The sequence below is a fragment of the Diceros bicornis genome, chromosome 1 (assembly GCF_020826845.1).
Source record: "Diceros bicornis minor isolate mBicDic1 chromosome 1, mDicBic1.mat.cur, whole genome shotgun sequence".
Taxonomy (NCBI): domain Eukaryota; kingdom Metazoa; phylum Chordata; class Mammalia; order Perissodactyla; family Rhinocerotidae; genus Diceros; species Diceros bicornis.
Genome location: NC_080740.1, coordinates 87,661,317 through 87,683,036, shown reverse-complemented (window position 1 = coordinate 87,683,036; position 21,720 = coordinate 87,661,317). Strand labels below are relative to the sequence as shown.

Below are 21,720 nucleotides of genomic sequence, written 5' to 3'. Positions count from 1 at the left end.
CTGTTCATTTTTAACTTCCTCGAGACAAATTGTACTTTTCCAACTCTGGCCACCACACTGAATCACAATAAGACACTTTTTCCAGCCAGCCAACAATGACACCCAATCTGACTAGAAAAAGATTCTAACTTAAAATATCCCGACAAGACTCAGGCCTGCCAAAACAAAATGTTCTCTAATAAGAGAGACTGAATTGGTACTGCTAGATAAAGAGTTCCTAGGAGGGCACAAATGTTCATTTTCTGAATTCTTAGAGTTTATTCAAAGCCTGTGGTCCCTATTCTCAGAGCATGGGGGGTGGTGCTGGAGGATTTTGCAAAGAAAAATTTTTGTTGGAGGGAAATGATATGAATTATTAGAAAGAATGCACAGCATGGAATGGCAGATTCAAAGCACAGGTTGCTTGTGTGAAGTGGTATTTGGGGCCCTCGTGAGAAATAAGGGCTGATCTGAGCCAGTGAGTGGCATCACCAAAATAGCTTTGCAAGGTGCTCCTCATTCTGCAGAGCAACTTTTCTTTTTTTTTTTTCTTCTGGGGTGGGAGTAGAGGAAGAAAGGAATTAAGGAGCTGAATTGGGAATGGGACAGGGGTCAGAAGCTAGGCAGCTATGTAGAACCCCAGCAAAGTTAAATGCAGACAATGGCAACAGCTTTGGATATGACTGAGGGACAGGACCAGGAACCTGGCAGGCCAAACAATAAAGTGGGGTTCTAAGGCTTCCTGACACCAGTAAACATGCTAAAATGTAGAGCAGTGTATGTCTCCCAGAGTATGTTCCATGGGATCCTGTGTTACCTGTAAACAGACTACAGTCAAAGAAATTTACGGGGGAAACACTTTCAACAAAGTTAATAGGTTTCTTCACTATAGAACTTCTCAAAGCCTTACCTATTTTGACTTCCCAAGGAACAGGGTGCCTTATTTTCTACACTTATTTAATGGCAGAACTTTTTATTTTTTGTCCTTTCTTGTGGTAAGGACTATCTTAGTGCTCTGAAGATCATAATTTGGAAACTAAATATTAGAGTTTCTTGCTTATTATTCTGTCATTACAGACAGGAAAAAAAATTACCTTTTAAATGTTTTTAACTCACTTCACTGACATCTTCATTGTTCCTTAATTTTTAAAATCAAGAATTTACTTTCCCTGATTTTTGATCGGATTTTAAGGGTGTAGTTCTAAAGGTAAAAAAAAAAAAAATCCCTAAAAAAATTCTTTATTTTCCTTCTGAACTGGGTGTGGATACAAACCTATTACCAAAAGAGGTTATGAAATAACTTGATTAAGGATGGTTAAGAATGGAGTAGAGAACTTTCCTTGTTGGGAGGGTTTAGGTGAACTGCCTGTGAATCAGGAAATGCAGCCCAGACAGCCTCTCACACCCTCTACAGATTCACCACTCTGTGATTTAAACACCAAAAGTATTATTTCAAGATACAGTTGTAAATAAATATTTCCTGAAATGAAGAAACTAAATCTACTCATGTCTTTTTTTTCCCTCTCTCCTACAGTGTTGAAACTATCCCAGAATGCCTAGGGATAAGGCAGAGGGGGAATCAAGCGCCACTCACACCTCCAGTACCCCGAGGCTTCCTCAGATGCCCTGCCCTGCACTGCGAACATAAGTTTTGCCTATTACCAGCCAAAGCTTCTGTAACCTTCCGGGGGGTCCTAAGCACTGCTGGTTCAGCCCGTGCCCTCAGGCACCACTACAGATGGAAGAGTTGCATGTTAGAAAAGACCATTCAGAAGCAAAAGACCTCTACAGTCCATTTGTCTCAGGACAAGAACTGCTGCTTCTAGTCTTAAGAACACCATACCCAAGGTAAGAAAGAGAAATTAAATTTAACAAAACGGGATATTCTCAGTGTTACATTTCACATCATAATAAATCTTAAGTTAAAAGTTTGAACATGCAATTTAAAATATAAATACTAACATCACAGTACTCGTAGTCCACATGATTAACAGACCAAATCAAAGATAATCCTTTCGTTTCGCATGCTACAGGTTAAAATCCCAGAGGCCACGTCCTGTGATGTCAGGATCTAGGGAGGAACTGGGGCTTAAAAGTTAAGAGAGACTTGTTAACCAAGATCCTCTTGTAGAGTGGCCAAAAATCAAGGCTCTTCATTGACAAAGACCCAAAACTAAATCTCCCAAATACTGACCTTGCCTATTAAATAAACATTTGTTCCCTTTTATTGGACATTTGACCGTAAGCAGGTGACTCAACGCTTGGATCCTGGGCTTAGGCCTTGCACACGTACTGAAGGCTGCAAATAAAAAGATCTCTGCAGGGCAGCATGTGAACTAACAGTGCAGGCCAAAGACACAACACACCAATATCTGTGGCCTTACGTGAGCAATGCTCACTTGCCACTAGGACTCACATGACTAGACATCTTCTCATATCGGTTTGTTCTGCCTTGGCCCAAGAGAATATTCCTAACATTTTTTAAATGTTATATTCCCAACCATGGAAGCATAATCTACTTATGTTGAAAATAAATAAGTATATTAAAAGAAAGCTGAGTTAAAAGTTTTATTCATTCAACATCTCACATTACAAATATTTAAAAATTATATGCATACTGGTATAAATAGTCATTTGCAAACTATTTAATAACATTAATTTTCCACTAGCACTTCAACAAATGAACTCTTTTAAAAAAGGAACTGTGTTATATAACTTAAGAGTAGAACATACAAAAATAGGAACTTAACGTGAAAATGACTTTAATAAAAAATGAATTACCCTTATTTAAAATGCTATAATAAATACTACAACCTCCCCATACACAGTAAAAACTATATGGAAATTCAGCCAAGTAGTACAATTAACTGACATACTTAAATAACTTTTCCTTCTGATAATATGAGCAATACACTGGAAAAAAAAAAACACATTAGGGATTAGTAAAAACTAGACACCCACTTGCTAAAAGTTTCACTTCCAAAAAATATAACAAAAATCTGATGAAAATTATAAAAACTAATTATACTTTAAATTTTAAAAATATAAAAAATAAAACAGTTGAATACAATATTGTCCCAATTCTTACAATGCTATCAATCACAGTAGCTTTAAAATAAGATAATAAAATAAAGCAAATGACCAAAACCTCTTTTATTCCATTTTTAAAAATAATCTCAAATTTACATTAGTAGAAAGATTGATTTCTGATTCTTTTCTTTAGAAACACCAGCAAGAAAGAGGATTACTCTTAACAGTAGAAAATGACATTTTTAAATGTCTGCAATTAAAAACAAAGAATTACACTGCAAAGATCTTTCAAAAGTTTGAAATAAGTATTGCACATAACTTGAAGTTAACTTGCCACAATTCATCACATTCAAGTTTTAAATCACCTTTTAACAGAAGATTCAACTCTTCAAAACAAAAGGGGTGCATTATCAAGTCTTTCCAACAGCACTCTCATAAAATGCTAAATTCATTCACTGCAAGTTTTATTTTGCATTCTGCAGAGGTCTGTGTATGGAGAAGTATATATATTATACCAAAGCGGGGGGACCCGAGGGGGAAGGAAAAGGGTTCCTTTACATAGAAAATAATCAGAAACACTTTATTTTACATTGCAAAAATAACCATGTAATTACTCTGTAACTACATTGTAAGTACATGGCTGATGCCATGCTAGTGCGCTAGAACTACATGCTTGGTAAATTGAAGTGATACCCTAAAATCTGTAAACTAGTTACATGTTAATTACGTTTTGAGTTACATGGTAACTCCCAACTACAATCCCATGTAATCTGAAGGACATGTAATCAATAAAGTTCAGAGTACTAGATAATAATTGTTTATGCCCTGTAAATTGAAGTGTAACCAAATAATCTGTAAACACGCTTGTCACACAATCACAAGTAAATATTAGTAGAATAACAATTTCTTACATTAGTCATGCATACTAACATTACACACCTGTCCCATGGCAGGCTATTTTTTTTTCTTTATATATAATTTAAAAGAGCAGACATCTCTGAATCAAACACTTAACATCAATTTATTAATATTAAAAATGGCTAAACATTCACCAAAAATGTCTGCGTTATGAATAATTTTAAAAACTGAGTAAGAAGCTGTAGACAATTTTGTTATTTTAAATTTCTACCCTATGCTTATGCAGTTAGTTTTTTTTTTTTTTTTTTAGGAACTACAGTGTTATCTGTCATTTTCATGCGAATTTTTTTCATTAATTGTGACTTTACATAGACTATTTCTTAAATTATAGGTACACCAATAGCTGGTGCTGGGGAAGGATGTTTAAGCAACATGCTTTCTCTTCTCTGCAGACTCTAAAATAGCATTGCCAGTGCACAACATTCATAATTTAAAATGTATGCAGAGCACTGAAATGTATAAAAAGCAGAATATAAGAAAATAAAATTTATTAAAATTATTTATATTAAAAAATGAAGTATATGAAGATCTCTCAGTAATAAAAGTACAAAAAGCTACTCTTTGCAATATGAAAAATTGAGGTATTGCATAAAGAGATATCCCGTCAGTGAAAAGTGTGCCTAAAAATGTTCACTGTTGGAAAAACAAGATATACAAAAGTAGTGCATAACAAATATACATTATGTGCATGACAAAATAAGTTAGCTACAAAAACACTGTACCGAAATTCAGCAGGTCATGTACAAAGGGAAAAATTATTCTTCAAAGCTAGTTCTCAAACAGTGTTATTTCTTGTTAACTCATCACACCTGTTTACTGAGTAGGAACAGCACAATAGCACACCCCAAGCCACCTACAAGCACTGAAAAGAATAAAAAGAGGCAAATGAATATTCCAATTAGAATTATGTAGTTCAGGAGAAAAGAAAAAAAAGTCCCTGACCAGCTACACAAGAGCACCCTCCAATCGCATGACTGCTTTCAATACTTGCAGGGAATTCCTCAAAAGCAGCTCCCTTTCTATGTTTGACTATTCAACAGCAAATGCCTCCATTTTGACCTTTGGAACTTAACAGGTATATAGTTCGTCAAAGCCTGTATTAAAAATAAAGGACTGCTTTTCCTAAAGATAGTCAGTAGGGGTCATGAGCCAGGTGGTTCCACCCTAGTGCTGGGGCAAGTCTTTGGTTTTGAAGGATCCAAGATGGTACTATTAGGTAGCACAACTAGCAAGATTGCCATTAGATTTTTTCTTTAGTTTTGCAGACTGATAATAATCCTTTTAATGGTGGATAGGGCATTTAATAAGAGAATGTCAATTAAAATAAAAGTTACTTCCATGACCAGGGCTTCAAGAGACTATTTTAAATTTACCCCTGAAGCATACTGTTCAACATATAATAACGCCTTTCAAAGCTAGAATTTTATTTATAATAAAGCATGCATTACTTGATGAAGTTGGCACTTCAAACACTGACTATGTCCCATGCTAAGTTCTGAAACTGTAATGTTATTTTATTTTATAGGAAGAGTAAGATAAACATACGCACCTTTGCACAGATTTACACAGTTACTTAGTTCAACAGTGCAAAACACTTTGCAACTACTTAACTTTTTTTTTCATTTTCTATGTTACAACTAAATTACAGGATACCCAAAGTAACTTTTAAATCTAAAAGCAAGCCAATTAGCAGCCAATTTGTATGTTGGTTTTGTCTTCCAGTTTTGGCTACAAGTGTGCTATAACACAAAATCAAAAATGATATCCTTGAGGTATCTCTAGACCTGGTTTGTTTTTTTTAACGTCAAAATGGAGAGCAAAGGCTGACACCTAATGAGTGTTAGTAAATTAGGATATAGAGTTTATATATAACATCAAAAATAAAATTTATACCTTTGTTCTTCAGGAGAGGAAATGCTAGTTTTCCCACCAGTTGTCATTAATTCTAGCTTTGGTAGGTTTCCTGGGGCTGTGACCAGACAAGTAAGTTTAAAAATAAATAAGTGCACTCCCCTCAGTACTAAATTTACCCAATTTTTACATTCTAAATTTTAAAAAGTGTTTAAAAGAAAATAAACCTAGCTCTGCCTATTTTACTATTCTTTTTCTGATGTGGTAGTAACTCGGAGGCATATGAAATGATATTCAGCCTCTAAACCCTTAAGATTAGTTATAATGCTGCTTCAATCTTGCTCATGCATTTGTGTTTGCTTTAACATGCTCTTTCTCGTTAATAATTGTTAACTTCCTCCACTGCTGTTGAAAGAATAAAAAGGGGATGAAAAAAAGAGAGAGGCAAAAAAGATGAAAGAAAAAAAAAGGAAAAGGCCAAAGCACTTCCCTGGGGGAGAAACTGTGTCAGGATAGACTGATAGTGTTATTGTTGCATGGTTATTTGAATAAAAGTAGTCTTATATCTTATATCATTAACAATAATTTAATTAAAAACCCAAAATACTCTATTGTTTCATTTCTCTTTTAATATTTCTCTCTCTCCTCTAAGAAAATGTTGCAGGAAGTTTGGATCCTCTTGGTCTCCAGCAAAACAAGAGAATAAAACTTCCATGCAACATGATGGCAATATGAAAAAGGAGTTCATACACATTGTTTTCAGTGACACAAGAATCTACAAAACACCTATATTATAGGTCATTCTTTTCATTATACTATTGTTAAGTTAACAGACTGCTACAAAAGGACATGCCAGCGTGAAGAGGTTGAGGAAGGGGTCAGAATTAACAGAAGAGTGCACTTATTCTGAGGCCTGAAAATGAGCACTGTAGTTATCCTTTAGTTCCAGCGGAATGAAATATGTCGAGGACGGTCACCGCCTTCCTTCACCAGGGGCTTGTGGAATTCCCTGCCAGCACGAGAATGAATAGCAGCCCAGCAATATTCACAGTAATACTGCAGACAGGTAACATTAGCACAGAAAAATGGAGCAAATTTTCCTCCACAACGGGCCCCCTGACATTCATCACACAGCTGATCATCCAGGACATATGGCTTAACTTCCACCTGCAATCAAAAATAAAAGTAGTTTACATTTTTCAGTGACTGGACCAAGCAACTCCTATGGTGTGTGTACATTTCCAGCCACCGTCGGAAGGAATCTATGCCAAGGTGCCCAAAAGGAAGTGTCGATAATTCTTTTACTGAAATTAAGATACTCCATCTTTTAAGAATCTGGTAAGGTTTTTATAACCATCATTTTACATTTTTGTCCTATTAAATAAATTTTTCAAAAGAAAAAAGGATTCCATCAGAAATAATAAAATGAAACCAACTGTTTAGACTAGAACAGTATGAGATTAAATAGACAGGAGAGTTTTCATAGACACAAACCATCATTTTAATTAGAGGATCTGGATTTCTGCATATGCAGAATTATAAATTAAGCAAAATCAACTACGAGCTTTCCAGTTCCACAAAGTAGCACTTCAATATTCAAATCGGAGAGAAGATGCCTGACACCTGCACCACAAGCTTCAAAGCTGTAGTAAAGCCTGGGTCACGGTTTCTATTCACAGTGAACACACCTTGGGTTATAATCACAAACCTAGAACACCGGGAAAACGAGACGCAGCCATGGTACTCACAAGCTAAAGCCCTGCTTTGTTCTTTGTCAGTCAGTAAGAATGGTTTACTTCAGCCTAAAATGTGAATTTATAAAACTGGGCCTGTTCCAGTGTTCAATAGGCCAACCTGTCATTTGAGCCTCTTGAGCATTAAAAATCACCTGGCTATTAATTCACCAGTGAGAAAGAGTTGGTTATTTTTAGTCGTGGAGAGACTCATGGTTGAAATCCCTTACACCAGCCTATCACTACACTGGTGCCATCCAGTTCTGACAAGGAATCCTGACAAAGGTTAGCTGTGAACAAAAGAAGAGTGACATGGAAGGCAGAAAGAGCAGATATAACGAGAGCACTAGGCCTCTGGCCCTGAGGCCATTCATAACATCTACAGAGTGGCAAGAACACTGGTCAAAGAATTTGATCATACAGGAATACAAATTAAGTCTGAATTTCTAATGACTAACCTTACAACTCTGAAACTTATGTTGGAATGAAGCAGTGAGGCAGGAGAGACTGTTTACTCAAATGTACATATTTTTTAGTGTGAAGAAAAAATAAGTAGGCATGTTAACGTACACTGCAACTTCCCCCTGTAATCTTGCCCCCTTCCTCCATGTTTATAATAAAATCTACACCTTTCTCATTAATATAGTCACAGTATAGTATGATGCCACTATGATCTTAAATGTTATACTGCTTCTGAAATAGAATATACGTGATATGAAACATTAGCACTCAGTGTAAACCACTAGGTATTGACTTGATAGTTTCTACATCTTGAATTGGGAACAGCTCAGTGCAATCCATCAATCACAACTTTTTTAAGCACAGTGCCTCAGAGTGTAGGGATATCTAAGTCAGTCCTAATACAAGTGCGAGTCTGCCATGACATAAGGAACTGACACCAGAATATAAATCAACGCATTGCTTCTTTCATCAAGAAGGTCTTTCTATGAAGAAAAAAATGTCAGCTGAGTCAAACACTGTGCTTACTAATGTATTTGATTCACATTCTGGTGTAAATTCCTATCTCACCACAAACCAGTAACAAACTCTTTGCCGACTGGCAGTCGGTTCACAGGCTACACTTTGAGCAGTATTGGTGTAAGACAGAGTTCTATCTACCAGAACTAAACTTTTGAGGACAGGACTTCTTGTCCTGGGCACTAAAACATTTGTTGAATGCATGAAACACAAAGATAAGAAATAAATCTATGAATACAAAGAAATAAGACATATAATGGAACATACAATTTCAAATACAATACGTTAGAAAACAAAGGAAAGAGCTATCTTTGGGGTTTTCTCCAGCCTTTGATTCAGAGGATAAACCCAAACAAAGAGATATTTAAAAAGTGCTGAAAATAATGCTAAATAATTACTACCAAATTTCAGGTGGTAGAATAGACTAGAAATGGAAAGACTGTGATTTCTTCTACTTAATCTGTTACAATGAAATATTTCTAAGACACGCAGTCCAAGAAGTGAATTTATTCAATCATTTGTAACACAGTACATTGGAAAATAGGGCTTGTGGAGGTATTCATGATGTCCCAGTATTGAAAAAAAAAAAAAAGTCAAGAGATCTCAAGGGCATTCATGTTTGTATACTCAGTATAATATAGTACAAAGGATTTGGTAAATATTTATTGAATGACTGACTAACTTAATAAATGGATGGATGGAGGTGATAGCGTAGGAAAGATGAAATTGACTCAAGTAAATTGATTACAGTGTTCTGGTTAGGCTATTCAAAAAACTAAGAGATCAAAGAAATTCAGAGGAAATTCTTAGATGTATTATGGAGCATACATCTAATTGGTCCTATAGGCCTAATTGTCTGCTGTCAACTTATTGTCATATAAAATTCCCCCAGTCCAATCTTGGTAATGGCACATTTAGAGGGCCATTTCTAGAACTTTCCAGAATGCAGTCTAGGACTTACCCGTTTATCTATCTCTCCATGCTGCAGCTGAACAAAGCGGGCACTGATAGCAGCTATGTAACTCTGTTGATTAGAGAATGCGACTCGCCCAGCTCCTTTTGGGTATTTCAGCTCAGGGTCGGTATCAATCCCAGCATAGCACACCCCTCCATACAGCCGATCCATTATCATCGCAAGCTCCACTGAATAAGAAAGGATCAAAGCGGGTAGTTGAAATTGGGAAAATCCATTTGCCTCACCAAAGGCTTCATCAAAAGCAGTTCACCTAAACTCTGAGCTCACAACATCATAATAATTATTAAAATCAAACTTGTTATTACAACCAGTTGTGCACCATGTTCATCTTTAATCTTTTAACTAAGAGCAGGGGCTCTGCTGGGTGTTTTACATATGTTCTCTTTTAATCTTCACAATAGCCCTATGAAGTAGTAGTCATTTCCTGAGGAAACTGAGGCACAGAGAGGACGCTCAATCTGTCCAAGGTCACAAATGGATAAGTGATAGCACTGGGCTTGGCACCTGGGTCTGTCTGCTCTGTACCACGTTACTGCCATATATTTACCAGTCAACAACGTATTGCTTCACACAGAGAATCATTTGAACACTAGAAAACTGATTGGTAGACTCTTGGTTTGGGGGGTCCTTCTAGCTTATCTCCATCAAAACCTTGTCACCTTTCCCCACAGTCTAGCTATTTGCCAATTTTTGATATAAAAACTTGAAATAATGAATGTATCTTCTTCTCTACGAAATGTTACAATTTTGAAACTGCATTCTTGTTCATTTTATGTTCTTTATCTCACTTATACTATTAAACCTCAAATTACTTGAAGTTGGGGATGTATTTTTTCTGTAAGTACTGCTCTAAAAGCAGATGCACTGCTGAGAACCCTATTATATTTCAGAGCTCAGTAAATAGCTGTTGAGCAAATGAGGACATGGAAACAAACACTGAATATCTCAATACATAATCTATTCTTGAAGAGATTGTTTTCAGATGATGAGGAGAGCGACGACCATTAGCATTGTAAGACACCACACTATGCACTTTGCATTGGTTATCTCATTTAATCCTCAAAGCAACTCGATATAAAGTAGATACTTATTGCTCCATTTGACAGATGAGGAAATTGAAAATTAGAGAGATTAAGTAAGTTGTCCAAGGTTACTCAGCTATTAACTGGGAGCAGAATACATGAATTCAAACCCACACACTTTGCTTCTAGAACTCTCACTCTTAGACATTAACTCAAATGCTTACGGAGAATTTATCCTGAAAAATCTTTATATTTCTTATGCTAAAGGATAAAGAGGGGTTTTTGTTTGTTTGTTTAATCGTACCAGCTCGTAATGGTCGAGGAACACCACCAACAAATATAGTTTTTCGTGGGTCAAGAGGCTGTGAACCATCCATCACAAAGTCACTGTCACTGAGATTCCAAGGCCGAATCTGTACCTAGAAAGTATGCAAACCGAAATGTCTCATTCTCAATGCAGACAATTTATGGGGAAAAGAAGTTTAAAATTATTAAAGAGTATTTTATTTTTAAAAGCAATAATCTACACTATTACAAATCAATAAAACTGTAAAACTAGAAAAAAATTAAAAATAGCATATCTCAACTCTTCATTTTATTTATTTATTTTTTTTTTGTGAGGAGATCAGCCCTGAGCTAACATCCGCCAATCCTCCTCTTTTTTTTTTTTTGCTGAGGAAGACGGCCCTGGGCTAACATCTGTGCCTATCTTCCTCCACTTTATATGGGACGCCGCCACAGCATGGCTTACCAAGCAGTGCGTCGGTGCGCGCCCGGGATCCGAACCAGCGAACCCCGGGCCGCCGCAGCGGAGTGCGCGCACTTAACCGCTTGCGCCACCGGGCCGGCCCCTTCATTTTATTTTTAAGAGTAAACTAAACCAAGACGAAAGTTCAACTTAATTGCCTATTATAAGCCAAATCACTAACATTGTCCTTAATTATTTATAAGTTAATTAGCTGTTTTTCAGCTTACTTGGGCCTGTATCCCACCCAATCCCCCAATATCCAAGTAATTTAAATTTAGCATGGTATCTGATGCTGATTAGTACATAGTGCTAAGTAAACTAGGATTGTGTGCCCAATCCTATGTCCAGGAAATGCAAACTACTCCTGATACTAATAAGTCTGCTGCATTATTTCAAAATAAAAATGTTAATGATATTTGCAGTCAACTTTTTTTTATGATAAAACACTTCAGTGTATCTATTAGGTCAGTCAACCAAGAATCATGCACCTCATTTTAATTGTCTGCATTTATTAATTGTTACAAATGCGCACACTGAAGGTTATGCGTTGAGAGTAGGGTATTCCCAATACGTACATCAACAAAGCCTTAAGGTCAGAGATCCCAAATTCAAATACCTACGAGGACTGGCAGGGAACACAAACAAGTCAAGTAGAAAGAGTCTAGGTCACAGGAACTCTGGGACAACCCCAAGACACCAAGAGGAGCTCCACAAATTACTGCTTGAGCTGAGCCCACTGACAACTCTATTCTGCACTGTACCCCATCACTAGGTGCTGGCTGAGTGACAATAAATTGTTGATCTGCCAGATTTGTCAAAACAGGCCAGTTGCTCCTATTCCTAAAGACTAAATTTTATGATAAAGAAAAACTTTTTCAAAAAGAAAAAACAATATGCAATGTACAGGATAGAAGGGCAAATTGGTTCTATTCTAACGGATAGAATTGGGTAAAATTTTGATCAAACAGAGGGAGGAGACAGAAGGACATTCATAGGGGCTGGTTCCGTGGCTTAGCGGTTAAGTGCGTGCGCTCCGCTACTGGCAGCCCAGGTTCGGATCCCACATGCGCACTGACGCACCGCTTGTCCGGCCATGCTGAGGCGGCGTCCCACATACAGCAACTAGAAGGATGTGCAACTATGACATAACAACTATCTACTGTGGCTTTGGGGAGAGAAAGGGGGGAAAAAAAAAGGAGGAGGATTGGCAATATATGTTAGCTCAGGGCCGGTCTTCCTCAGCAAAAAGAGGAGGATTGGCATGGATGTTAGCTCAGGGATGATCTTCCTCAAAAAAAAAAAAAAAAAGACATTCATATATTTGGGATTTGAGTTATATTATTCAGAGGAAATTCAGCTACTTCATCTTTATCAAATGCATTATCAAGTAAAGTCTTCTAAGAGTAAAGATTTACCAATATTTTAATTAACTAAAAATTCAATATCAAAATAATGTGCACAAGTATACAGAATATGTCAATGTTAGAAGCTTGACAACAACAAAACTTTACTTCAGTTCTACTTACAAATGTGTCAATTAACAGACACACCAAGATGCCTGTGGGTTTTTCAAATAGAGCAGAGAATGGAGGCAAAAATAAGAAGCTATTTTCATGCTCGACTACACTTACTGGCTTATCTTTGATAGTGGGACTTGATACACACAGGTAGAGTTTTCCATCTTCTTCAATACATGCATCAATGAGAGCCTGAACAGAGCTTTCATCTTGAAATAGCAGGAATGCATAGCCTGATAAAGAGCAAAAAAGACTTACATGTTTTCCTAAATTTTTTTTGTAATTCTTCAAGAAAAAGGAAGCATAAACTAAAACTAAGGAAGGGAAAAGGAATTAAAAAAAATGAAAACTTAATATTCCTACCCAAAGTCCGATAATATCAACATTAAGTTCAGTTTTATATCTTGAAACATTTTTTAGAGTATTTGAATTGAAAGTATACATTAGGTAGAAATTTTAAAGATGCTTTTTGGAAAAGATAAGTTTAACTATGGAAAATTTTACAATGAAGGTAATTTATGAAAAGGCTAAACACTAAACAATATAAGGACAAATTATACATGTATATTGAATCTTGAGAATTACCTTTAGGAGGAAAATAGGATTTGCTCTCCGCTTTATGAGGCCAATCCACAATCAGAGGGCCAAAGCGACGAAAACTAGCCGTGATCTCATCTAATGAATAACAGCAAAAGAGTAGATTAATATTTTTATGATTATTTTTTGGAAGTAGTTTAAAAAAAAACCAGTTTCAAATCTACTATTTACAACCACAGTACAAAGAACTTTCCCTGTATCCCCATCATCTAGATTTCCCAACTGATAATATTTTGCACATTTGCCTTCCCCCTCTTCCTTCTCTCTTCCCCTTCCTTCCTTCTAACTGTATGTATGCATAAATCAATCAATCAATCAGTCAGTCAATCTATCTATCTATCTATCTGTCTTTTTCTGACATGACACTCTGTAACCGCAAAACAAAACTGTTGATACCTGCTCAAGGCAAGGTCACTTCCTTATATGCCACTACAGAACCCTCCCAATCAGGTAATCAACACTGATACAATATTACCACTCAATTCACAGACTCCATCCAAATTTCAAACGATCCCAACAGTTTCTTTTTCCCTTTCTGATCCAGAATCCTATTTAGAACAAATGCTGCATTTAGTTGTCACGTCCCTAGGGCATCAGTCTTCTTCACTTTGGAACAGCTACTCATTCTTTCCCATCTTTTACATCCTTGACAGGCCATTCATTCTGCAGGATGACTCTCAGTCTCAGTCTGTACTCTGTTTCCTCATGATCAGACTCATTCTATGCATTCTAAACAGAAATACTGCCATCATATGCCATGTCATCCTGTCCTACCACTGGCATGTTAATTTAGACCACCTGGTCAAGCTGGCATCTGCCTGGTTTCTCTATCAAAAAGAAACCATTTTTCCCTTTGTATTTGATTAGTATTTTGTGGGGGGATATTGTGTTATCCATCAATATCCTGTTCCCTCATCAGCCTTGGCATCCGTTGAAGACTCCTGCCTATATCAACTACCACAATGATAGTTGCCAAATGGTGATTACCCATTTCCATCATTCCTTCTACATTTACTAGTTAGTATCACACAATAAGGAAGAGTTTTCCCTTTTCCCCTCTTTATTTAGTCATGTATTTATTCATTTATATCAGTATAGACCTATTTCACTCAATAAGTTGTAATCTGAATCTCTCCTTATTTATTTTGATAAATTTATCCCCAAAATTGTCGCTGATTTGGCCAATGGGATGTCCCATGCCCTTCGGACCTATCCCCATCATTCTTAAAGTGCTTCCATACTTTCTGACCCAAGAAGATACTCCAGGCTTTCATCTGGTTCTTTCTCTGCTAGCCCTAGAGTCAGTCATTTTTTTTTTCCAAGAAGTCCTATTTCCTTTCAGTGACAAAAGATACTTAGAACTAAGACTTGGGTAATCCACATGCTCATTGCCAGTGGACATTTATTATTTCTAAGTCTTCTCACTGAACAAAGCTAGGAAATACACGAATATACACACAACTATTTCTACATCTGTGTGTGTGTTTATCAAAGTAAGATCATATTGACACTTCCAAGTCCAGTCCAACATTTCATGGTTTTTTCTAGCCATCCCCCTTTCCATGTTCCTAAATTCTCCTCTCACTGTGAAACACGTAGCTCCCATTATCCTCAATATACAGATCTTCCTTGACTAACAATGGGGTTACGTCCCAATAAACCCATTGTAAGTTGAAACTACTGTAAGTCGAAAATGCATTTAGTACACCTCACCTACTGAACATCATAGCTTAGCCTAGCCCATCTTAAATGTGCTCAGAACTCTTACGTTAGCCTGCAGTTGGGCAAAATCATCTAACACAAAGCCTATTTTATAATACAGTGTTGACTATCTCACGTAATTTATTGAATATGGTACTGACAGTGACAAACAGAATGGGTGTGTGGGTACAGACGGGTGTAAGTGTATCGATTGTTTACTCTCGTGATTGTGCGGCTGACTGGGAGCTGTGCAAGCTGCCGCTGCCCAGCATCACAAGAGAGGATTGCACCGCATATTGCTAGCCCCGGAAAAGATCAAAATTCAAAATTTGAAGTACGGTTTCTACTGAATGCATATCACTTTCGCACCATTGTAAAGTCGAAAAAATTGTAAGTCGAACCATCATAAGTCAGGGACTGTCTGTATTTACTTACTTGTTCAATGTAACCAATCCTGCAGCTACCCTGGTAGCCTCCTCTACCTTCCACCTCTGCACCCCAGACCTTGTTGCCCTAATTTATTGGACATCACGCACACTGCTGCTGAGGCCTCTGAGCAGGCTCTCTCCACATACACACCTACACACACTCCCTCCACTTGGCACCCTCTCCCCACTCGACAATCCACTTCCTTGGACACCAGTATCTCTGAGCGTCGTGAGGAAGGAAAAGGAAGGGCACATGAGATGGGCAGGGAAGACCTGATCATATTTTACTAATAATTTAAATGATACTAGTTATGCTGTGTTATCTATTTGGACAACTAATGAGTAGACTATGGGAAAATAAATTTCCAAGGAACTTCTGCAAAGAGTAAGTAAGCATGTGTAGGTAAGATCTGGGAGTAGTGCAGAACAGAGCAACAGAAAAGTGAGATGGGGAATATGTTCAAATTCCAGTCTGGTAGAACTGTTTTTGTCTCCTCCAGACTGTGAAACAGGACAGTCTGTTCTGCTATGATACCTCTTCCTACAGTGCCATTTCGTTCATGTGAGATTTTTAAATAGGTGAATGATGTCAGTGTAACCTAGAAGTTGTACTGGTTTACCAACAATTTTTCCTAGGAATGGTGGGAATAGAATTATAACCTTCATCAGGAAAGGAAAAAACTCCCAGCTTGTCTGATGTGCAGGCAGGAGCCCTTCCAGCTCTACTATAAGAAAATTAAAAATGAGCACAGCAACCAGGGCTCTATTGCCAAAGACGTGTACTCCCACCCTTGCTGGGCTCTTATCTCCTGAGAGTTTGCTCAGGTGCTCAGAGGTCCACTTCCATCTGCGTTGCCTCCAAGCTTGCAGGCCACCATTTCTGCTCTGTTGGTTTTGTGCATTTTCAGTATTCCTTGAGGCAGCCTCTAACCGTGCTGAACTACTTGCCTGAACTGTCCAAGTTACCTCCAAGGTACTAATTCTCTTTTTGTTAGTGCTTCCAGTACAAAGTTCATTAGGTTCTAAATGATCTGCCTCTAATTCTATTTTCCCCATAAACTCTGTAATTTCTAGTGCACAATTCTGCAGAACACAATGTTCTTCAGGAATACATATTTCACATTATAGTAGAAAGGCCTGCCTACCTAAATTGCTACTGAATTACCACCATAGTTGGTCTTGAGGGTAAAGCAAGATGACTAACACAATTCCCATTAATTTTGCTCAGTTTAAACCACCTCCTTTGCCAAACTGGTCAAACTTACCTTTGCCTCTAAGAATTTTAGGAACTGTATATTAAAGATTGATCAGTAATTTTCCAAAAAGATACAGACAGGCCGGCCCCGTGGCTTAGCGGTTAAGTGCGCGCACTCCGCTACTGGCGGCCCGGGTTCGGATCCCAGGTATGCACTGACGCATCGCTTCTCTGGCCATGCTGAGGCCGCATCCCACAAACAGCAATTAGAAGGATGTGCAACTATGACATGCAACTATCTACTGGGGCTTTGGGGGAGAAAAAAAAAAAAACGGAGGAGCATTGGCAATACATGTTAGCTCAGAGCCGGTCTTCCTCAGCAAAAAGAGGAGGATTGGCACGGATGTTAGCTCAGGGCTGATCTTCCTCACACACACACAAAAAAAGATACAGAATATCTAGGCCAGAAAAGGAGTTTATCCCAGGCGAGGTCAGATAAAATCCAGTCTTCTCTTTTTGTATGTAAGCATATAATTTACTCATCAAAGACCATTGGAGGCTCAGGAATCCTAAAGATTTAACCTTAAAGGGTCAAAAAAACTAGAATCCACAATACTAAGGAAAATGAGGATTCTAGCTAAAGAAAAAAGTGGACAACACTGTAACCAGATGGGCAGCCCAGGATGAACACTGCAAACACAAGCTATGATGCCCTCTGAGAACAGGAGGAGACTTATTCAGTCTAGCCTGAAATTTCAGCATGGCTTTCTTCAAGACATTTTATCATAGACAAAAAAACCTCTGTGTTTATTTCAATCTTTGGCTTTTTGAAACCATTTTTGTCTCAACCTTCCAAAAGACTGATCATCTTAAGGGAATGTAGTGGCTCAACAAGTTTAATCTCAGTCTAAATGGGAAGTTATTAAACTTTATTATTAGACGTTATAGATTTTTAGAGAAAACTCTTCTATTCTCCATAGCATTAATTAATTTCCATTTCCACTCAGGAAACCAAGACAAAAGAGATTAGGGGAGAAAGCAACCCAGGATTATGTGGTTACTATATGGTCTGCTATGTTGATTTTTATTAGGGTCACTTAGACCCACAGATGAATAAAATATTACTGGACAACTAGTCCTCTAAATCTTTGTGTGGCTGGCTCCTTATTCAGGTCTCAGTTCAAACATCATTTTTTCAAAGAGGATTTCCTTAACTATCTAATCTAAGAAGACTCCCTGCATCGCCCTATCACATCACTCTGTTTTCTTTTCAACACTTATTCTCTAATATTTTCTTGCATGTTTACATGTTTTTGAATCTGCCTTCCCCCCCAGAAGGTAAACTCTATGAGAGTAGGGACTTCCTATCTTGTTTACTACTGTAAACAAACCTAAGAACAAGGCATGGCATTTAGAAAGCATGTAAATATTTGAGAAGTGAAAAAACACTCACAAAATTATATAACTCTTAAGATTCCCTACAACTCTAGGCTATACTTTGCAAAAATTCATGCTTAATCTAAGATTTCAAGTTTTTAAACTATTACATTTATGGAGCACTCATAAAAGGTAGAAAAGAAATAGGAAGATACATAATTGAATTTGGCCAAGGCAACACACACAGACAGAAATGTAGTTAGCATTAATCTTTGCCCATGACAGAATCCTTGAGATGTTTTCCCAGTGACGTTTACCCTTTTTCATTTTGTCCAATCACTTGCTTCAGCAAGTTCCCAAAGTCCTGCTCCTCTTCCTTCTGTGAACTAATCTTATATGCTAGGATAGGAAGATATGACAAGAGAACAACACAATCAAAACTAAACACCTGGAGCAGATAAGATTGTTATTACAATAACAGCAACCACTATCTCTGAGTTACCTACTATGTGCCACAGCCTGGGCACAGCGCTATAAACGGTTCTTTCTAAATATACCTTCATCGATGTCAGGAGGTAATCCGCCCACAAACACCTTGCGAGAATATCGTTCCACTCTTTCTCCATTCTGGTGAGTGAAGCAGTGAGGCGAACCCAGGCCACTATGAAGAGGTTGATCCCCACGGCCATCATCCAAGAATCCATCTTCCATTGGAAACAGTGAAGACTGACCTGGAATAGACAGCAGGAAAAAAAGCTAACAGAAAATGTTCTTTGCCACTGGTTATCTTGCACAAAAACAAGGAAAACAGCAGATTCAATAAAACTGCTGCTTTTCTTTTTCTCACTGAATAACAAATAGGATCACTTAGATACGCTCTTGAATTCCCATCAACTTAAAGGTCCAATTAAGTCAGGAGAAAGTACATGGTTAAAGAGAGGGCTGCTCAACTATCCCACTGGGATCCGGAAACATCAGTGAGCTGCAATGGAAGCACAGCAGGAGAGAGCATGCTCTTGAAGGCAGGTGGCAGCACACTGCCGTGGCAAGGCCCCACGGCCCCTGGCAACCTAGACATGCACACTAAGTATTAAATTGACTATCAGATGCTAGATCACTTAAATTTCTTTAAAACATCAAATGATATAGCCTGCACAATTACCTCTAAGAACATCCTTAAAATGAACAAGTCGATTTTTAAAGTGAGCACTCAGCTTAGTTTACCTTAACTAACGGGATATAATCAAAACCCACTTAATGCTGTTATCCAAATTCATTGTCTAGTCTTATAGAATTTAAGATTTTTAGGCATGTTAAAGATATATTTTCTTTTAGTTGAGTAATTATCAGCTGCTACACGTGCTATCTAATTCAAAAAACAAGTCATTAAGCTTGCTGTTTGAAATTCATATCATATCGATTAGCAGAAAAGACCAGAGATGCCAATGCAGTTAACATTCTTCCCATATTTAACTGACAGCAAAATACAAAGTTTTAAATCATAAGCAAAACACGGAGCCACAAGTAACTGCAGAATCTCTCAAGTACTGTTTTGTCACTTTTCAGGCTGCCAATTTACTTCTAGGTACTACATAAGGAATTTGTTAATGGATCCTGCAGAAACGTATCTTTAGTGTTCTTCCTTTATTGAAACATTCCAATGTCCTTTTGTTGCCACGCTTGTCTTCCTTTTAACTTTCATTACTAAACACAAATAATAACAGTATATTTGTTATAAATTTATCCTATAAAACCACAGCTCAAAAGAGTTATATAATGAAGATAAAAAATAACTATAAAATTGGAGGTTATTTCCTGAATGATCTTCAAAAATCACTTACATTTTAAAGCTGAGTTATTTAACTAACTTTCTTGTAAAAAGGCAAAACTATTACAGGTGGCAAAGATAAGGTTTATTCAGGCACCTCTAGGAAATGATTCTTAAAAATTCTCTAAAATTTCTAGAGCTTTTCCCCCCAATGTTTGAAATTTATAGAATTAGTCATTTATTTACTAATCTCACTTTAAACCAAATATATTATGCTGACTTAGTTAAAAAATGTAGACATAAGGTATTCAAGTATAATTGAACCTCCAATATACTATAATCAGGTATTTTGAGACTAGTCAGATTATATTTTCCTTTTTACAGATTCTTAATTTTTTTCTCCTAAGAAATACTTTTCGGAAGGGAAAAAAAAGGAAACAAATCTTCAGATATAAATGAGTTTAAAATATAATATAGGGAAATTATTTTAATTGAAATCTAAATCCTACCATTCTGACTCCTTCAAATTAGAGTGTCTATATTGTTAACTATCACACATAAAGTATGTAGGGATCATTCCCCCTGTCCCCTTCCCCACAAGGGTTAGAAACTGAGCAAGCTTGGGTCCTCTCCAAATAAAACTGATAACATTCAAAAGTTAGAAACAATAATGTTACCTCTCCTGCGCCCATAAGTCCTTGCTGCATGTCAAATGAGAAAAAAAACAACCTTTCAAACATTGTCAAAAGAATCAACTGTGATTTTATCTATCAGCTTTTGAAATTGAAAAAAATTGGCTATATATAATTTTGTCTCAAAAACAAATAATTTGGAGGGTGAGAGGTCAATTTAATGCATTCTTTCTTTTTTCTAAGTTCTTCAAGGATACTGTAAGCTGTATTAGTTGTTTTAAGGGAAGCTTTTTGCTGTAACTGTCACCCTGGGTCCAAACTAGTATGAAACTAAGGGAATATGTTATGTAACATGATCTAAACCAACTACCACCATATTAATCTTATTTTCTCTCAGAATTCCCTGCTAACTAGCAATTCAGTAAATACTACAATATTTAATTCATGGCTTTTTCACCACTACAGGATAAACAGCAATTTTATACTCTCAATTAATCCCTAATAAAGAATATTATAACAAATGAAATCTTTAGGCAATTTATAAAACTTCTTTTAGCCAAAGGTTTCTTGTCTCTAATCCAATCTTCTACTATGTCCCAAAGGTTGAAAAGTAAAAGGTTTGGCATTTTATCACCAAATAGGTTGCAGCCAAGAAGAGAAGAAAAGTATACAATACACTTATATAATTATATGTATTTTCCTGAATACTCAGGAAATAGCAGTATAAACTTTAAATCAGGAAACTTTTGAGAAAAATCTTCCCTGAAATAAATTGGCACTTAGAAGCCGAGATTGCCCAAATACCTGAATTCTATTCAACAAACATTTCCTGAATGCCTTATCTTGTTAGGCACTATGGATAAATAGCACATGGCCCTGACTACACGGCTATAGAAGCAAATAACGATAATGCAGCATGCCTAATGCTATAACAGTTATGTGTCAGGTGCAACAGGAACAGAGGAGGAGCAGCAACGGGTTCTGATTAAAGAGTCAGAGAGAGGGAGGGGTAGCATTTGAGATGGACCTTAAAGGAAGAACAGAGAAAAGGCATTGCAGCCTGGGAATGCTGCAAATACGGATGCTGTAGTGTTCAGGGAAAGGTGCCTAGAACAGAAGCATATGGAACAAGTGGGGTCTTGGCTGGAGATCAGGTTTAAATAGGAAACTGGGGTCAGTTTTCAAATTAGAAGGTGTAGCATCTTTAAGAAGTCATTACACTAACTGGTCAGGGTTTTAATTCTTAGCCCAATAGATAAATGCTAAATAA

At 37.0% G+C, this 21,720-nt stretch overlaps 1 protein-coding gene across 3 annotated transcripts in view; it reads right to left on the bottom strand.

Moving 5' to 3' along the window:
* Window positions 1–2,533: 2,533 nt before the first annotated feature.
* The window catches only part of CPEB4 (cytoplasmic polyadenylation element binding protein 4), a 62,706-nt gene continuing 43,519 nt past the window's right edge, over window positions 2,534–21,720 (bottom strand). For all 3 annotated transcript variants that reach the window (XM_058546214.1, XM_058546220.1, XM_058546224.1), the window contains 6 exons: window positions 18,608–18,781; window positions 13,338–13,427; window positions 12,867–12,985; window positions 10,792–10,906; window positions 9,451–9,632; window positions 2,534–6,945 (listed from right to left, as the gene is read on the bottom strand). In XM_058546214.1, the coding sequence (XP_058402197.1) occupies window positions 6,718–6,945; window positions 9,451–9,632; window positions 10,792–10,906; window positions 12,867–12,985; window positions 13,338–13,427; window positions 18,608–18,781 (908 nt within the window). In that variant the 3' untranslated portion in view covers window positions 2,534–6,717. The remainder of the gene's footprint in view (window positions 6,946–9,450; window positions 9,633–10,791; window positions 10,907–12,866; window positions 12,986–13,337; window positions 13,428–18,607; window positions 18,782–21,720) is intronic.